This window comes from Nicotiana sylvestris, chromosome 4 (genome assembly GCF_000393655.2).
Source record: "Nicotiana sylvestris chromosome 4, ASM39365v2, whole genome shotgun sequence".
In the NCBI taxonomy this organism is placed as follows: domain Eukaryota; kingdom Viridiplantae; phylum Streptophyta; class Magnoliopsida; order Solanales; family Solanaceae; genus Nicotiana; species Nicotiana sylvestris.
The window spans coordinates 90,365,963-90,369,341 of NC_091060.1; the positions used below are offsets into that span (position 1 = coordinate 90,365,963).

At 39.1% G+C, this 3,379-nt stretch overlaps 1 protein-coding gene across 1 annotated transcript; it reads left to right on the forward strand.

Annotated features, from left to right (window-relative positions):
- The first annotated feature begins 1,103 nt into the window (after positions 1-1,103).
- On the forward strand, positions 1,104-2,552 carry LOC138889831 (uncharacterized). The gene is made up of 3 exons (XM_070173167.1): positions 1,104-1,117; positions 1,717-2,233; positions 2,313-2,552. The coding sequence occupies exons 1-3, from the start codon at positions 1,104-1,106 to the stop codon at positions 2,550-2,552; spliced, it is 771 nt and encodes a 256-aa protein (XP_070029268.1).
- Positions 2,553-3,379: the final 827 nt, after the last annotated feature.

The window sequence follows — 3,379 nt, forward strand, 5'->3', positions numbered from 1 at the left end:
CAGCTTCTCGGATCCTCTTGCCATGAGTTACTGATATCTTTGTCTTCTTTACTGTTGAAAATGTCACCCTATTTACCTCGTCACTACCAAAAATCATGTTTATTGTCATACGAGGTGACCCTACAACCGGTTTGGCTGGTTCCCCAGTGTCACAATTATTTCCATAATTATCCTTGGCTCGATCACTTAGAAATTCTCTGAGGTGACCATTCTTCAACAATGCTGCCACCTTTTCATGAAGGTGCCAGCAGTCCCCAGTACTGTGTACCAAGTTTTCCATGAAACTCACACCATAAATTAGGATCTCTCTGACTAGGATTCGATCGAATTAGTTTTAGAAACTTAGCCTCCTTAATATTTCTCATAGCTGACACCAACTCTACTAAATTGATGTTAAAGTTGTAGTCAGATAACCAGTGATATGTTGAATCTTTGATAGGTTACAAGTACTTTGGTTATAAGTAGTTTACCTTATATTTTGATGATCTAACAAACTTACTATCCAAAACCAGATAAGGAACCTGCTACATATTCACAAGACCTCAAGATCACAAGGTTCCAGGTTAGGATTCAGTGTGGAATATGATTCAACTCCTCAGAGTGGAAGGAACAGCTGAGGGACCAGGTCCCTATCAGTTCCTGAGGAGACTATACGAAGTCAACTCTGCAGCTGGAAAGTTGCTGCCTGCACACACTACAGTGCAGGAACAGTGTTGCAGTCAACTTTCCAAGGAAGAGTTTTTACCTACCTTGCTTGCATCATTACATGTGATGTCACACATGTATATATGCATTAAAGGGAATTAAAAAAAGCACTTGAACACTTAGAGATCTTACTCAAGGTCATTCATGTGACCATCCAACAAAGTAGTATCAAGTCATTCACGAACAAAGAACAAAACAACTACGGACCAGTTCCTACATAGAGTCATTGTATGTCCTTAATTGAGTTGTAACTTTGTAAAAGTTCTTTAATTGTAATTCCTAACTAGCTTATTTAGAAGCATTCTATAGGAATCCATTTGTAAACCTTAAACATGCGTGTTTAAGTCTTGGCTAGAGTTAGTCAAGTTTCAAAGTCTTTGTAATAGAGTTATTGCAAAATGGCTTGTAACAGGTGTGTTACAAGTTAGTGAGGGATCAAGATTTTAATTCCTAGGCTTCATTGGTTGTAATCTGAAAGTTGCTCAGTAGTGAAGTTGAAATCCTACAAGGGTAGGTCGTGGTTTTTAATCCCGTTGAGCTGGAATTTTCCACGTAAAATTCCTCCTGTCATTTAATTTATACTTTGCTTGTGTGTATTGTCGAACTTGATAGAGAACCTGGTTCTTTATAGAAGTTGGTGGACCCTTACATTCTATCAATTGGTATCAAAGCGGGTTCTTTCTATCGTACTAACACCTAGAAAGGATCCTCATGGCTACTCCTCCAAACTTTGAAGAAGGTCAATCTACGTAAAGACCTCCTAGGTTCAACGGTCAATACTATGGGTGGTGGAAAACTAGGATGCATGACTTCATCATGGCTAAAGACTCTGAGTTATGGGATGTAATATGTGATGGACCCTTTGTCCCTACAAAGAACCTTGGCGATCCAGCTGTAGCCAACTCCCAAGATGAGGAAAGAATTCAATGATGCTGATAGAAAGGCCATAAAAAAGAATTTTTGAGCAAAGAAAATTCTTGTGTGTGGTATTGTCCCTAATGAATATAACAGGATATCAGCTTGTCAATCAGCAAAAAAGATCTGGGAGGCTATTCAGGCGGCTCACGAGGGAACAACTCAGGTGAAGCAATCCAAGATTGATATGCTCACAACAGAATATGAGCTCTTCAGAATGAAAGATGATGAATCCATCCAAGATATGCATACTGGATTCACCTCCATCATCAATGAGCTTCACTCTCTTGGTGAAAGTATTCCAAGAAACAAGCTCGTCAGAAAAATCCTTAGTGTACCGCCCAGTTCTTGGGAAAGCAAAGTTAATGCCATTACAGAGGCTAAGGACTTGCAGGCACTGCCCATGGATGAACTTGTTGGGAACTTCAAAACCTATGAAATGAAGAAAAAGAAGAAGAAGAAGAAGAAGAAGAAGAAGAAGAAGAAGAAGAAGAAGGACAATGAAATAAGAGAGTCCAAGAGGGAGAAGAACCTGGTCCTCAAGATGGACAACAATGACTCAAGTGGTGAAGACGGAGACATGGCTTACTTGACAAAAAGGTTCCAGAAGATGGTTCGCAGGAATGGAGGCATTAAAAAGGGGAAGCTCTAGCAAGCCCAGAAATTATGACCTTTGTCATAAATGTGGCAAGCCAGGACACTTCATCAAGGATTTTCCCCTCCTAAAGCAAGATCAGTATAATAACAACTTTGACAAAGCAGCAAAGAGGAACCAGGTTTCTGACAAACGCTTCAAGAGGAAGAATTATGCTGACAACATTGTAAAGCAAGCTCTTGTTGCATGGGGAGACTCCTCTAGCGAATCTAAAGAAGAAGAAGACCATGGTGGTAGTTCAATGATGGCAGTGGAAAATAAAACAGTTGAGTATTGATTCAATCTTTGCTCTAATGGCTCAATCTGATGACGATGAAGATGATGATGGCGATAAGGTAAACTTTCTAGAGTTCAGATAAATCTAAAATCTTACTCTCCTAAAAAGCTCATGTCATTAGAAAATGTGCTAATTGATTCTTACCATAGTCTTATCAATGATAAAGATTCTTTAACTATGGAACTAGGGGAAGCTGAACAAACCAGAGATGACTTAGTAGTCATTATAGTTGATTTGAAAGAAACAATAGAGAACCTGAAAAGAGAAAAATGCCTTAGAAGAGAAAATTGCTAGTATATAACATGAACGAGATGATTTAATGGTGGTTGTAGTGGACTTAAAAGAAACCATTGAGTGTGCAAGTAAAGAAAAGGAAACCTTGACTGGGAGAGTTGCTATGATTGAGCAAGAAAGAGATGACCTAGTAGTGGTGGTAGTAGACTTGAAAGAAATAATTGAGGAATTTAAAACAGTAAATAGGCCTGGAAACTCTAAAAAGGGAAAGGAAGTTGCAAGTAAAGCACACATTAAGCTTGAAAATGAGTTAAACTTTGTAAAGACTAGTGTGTGTGCTGAACTTGAGAAAAACAAATAACTTCAGGAAGAACTAGGGAAAGTAAAGAGTGATCTTGAGAAATCTCGTAAGTAGACCTGGTCCTCGGATTATATCACTGCCATGTACACCAACTCTGGGGGAAACAGGTAGGGGATTAGGTTTCAAAGGGAAAAGATTCCCTACATCCCTCATAGAAAGTATGTTACTGTACCTGACAATAGGCTATGTACCCACTGTGGCAACAATGGACACCTCAAGGAAAATTGCATGG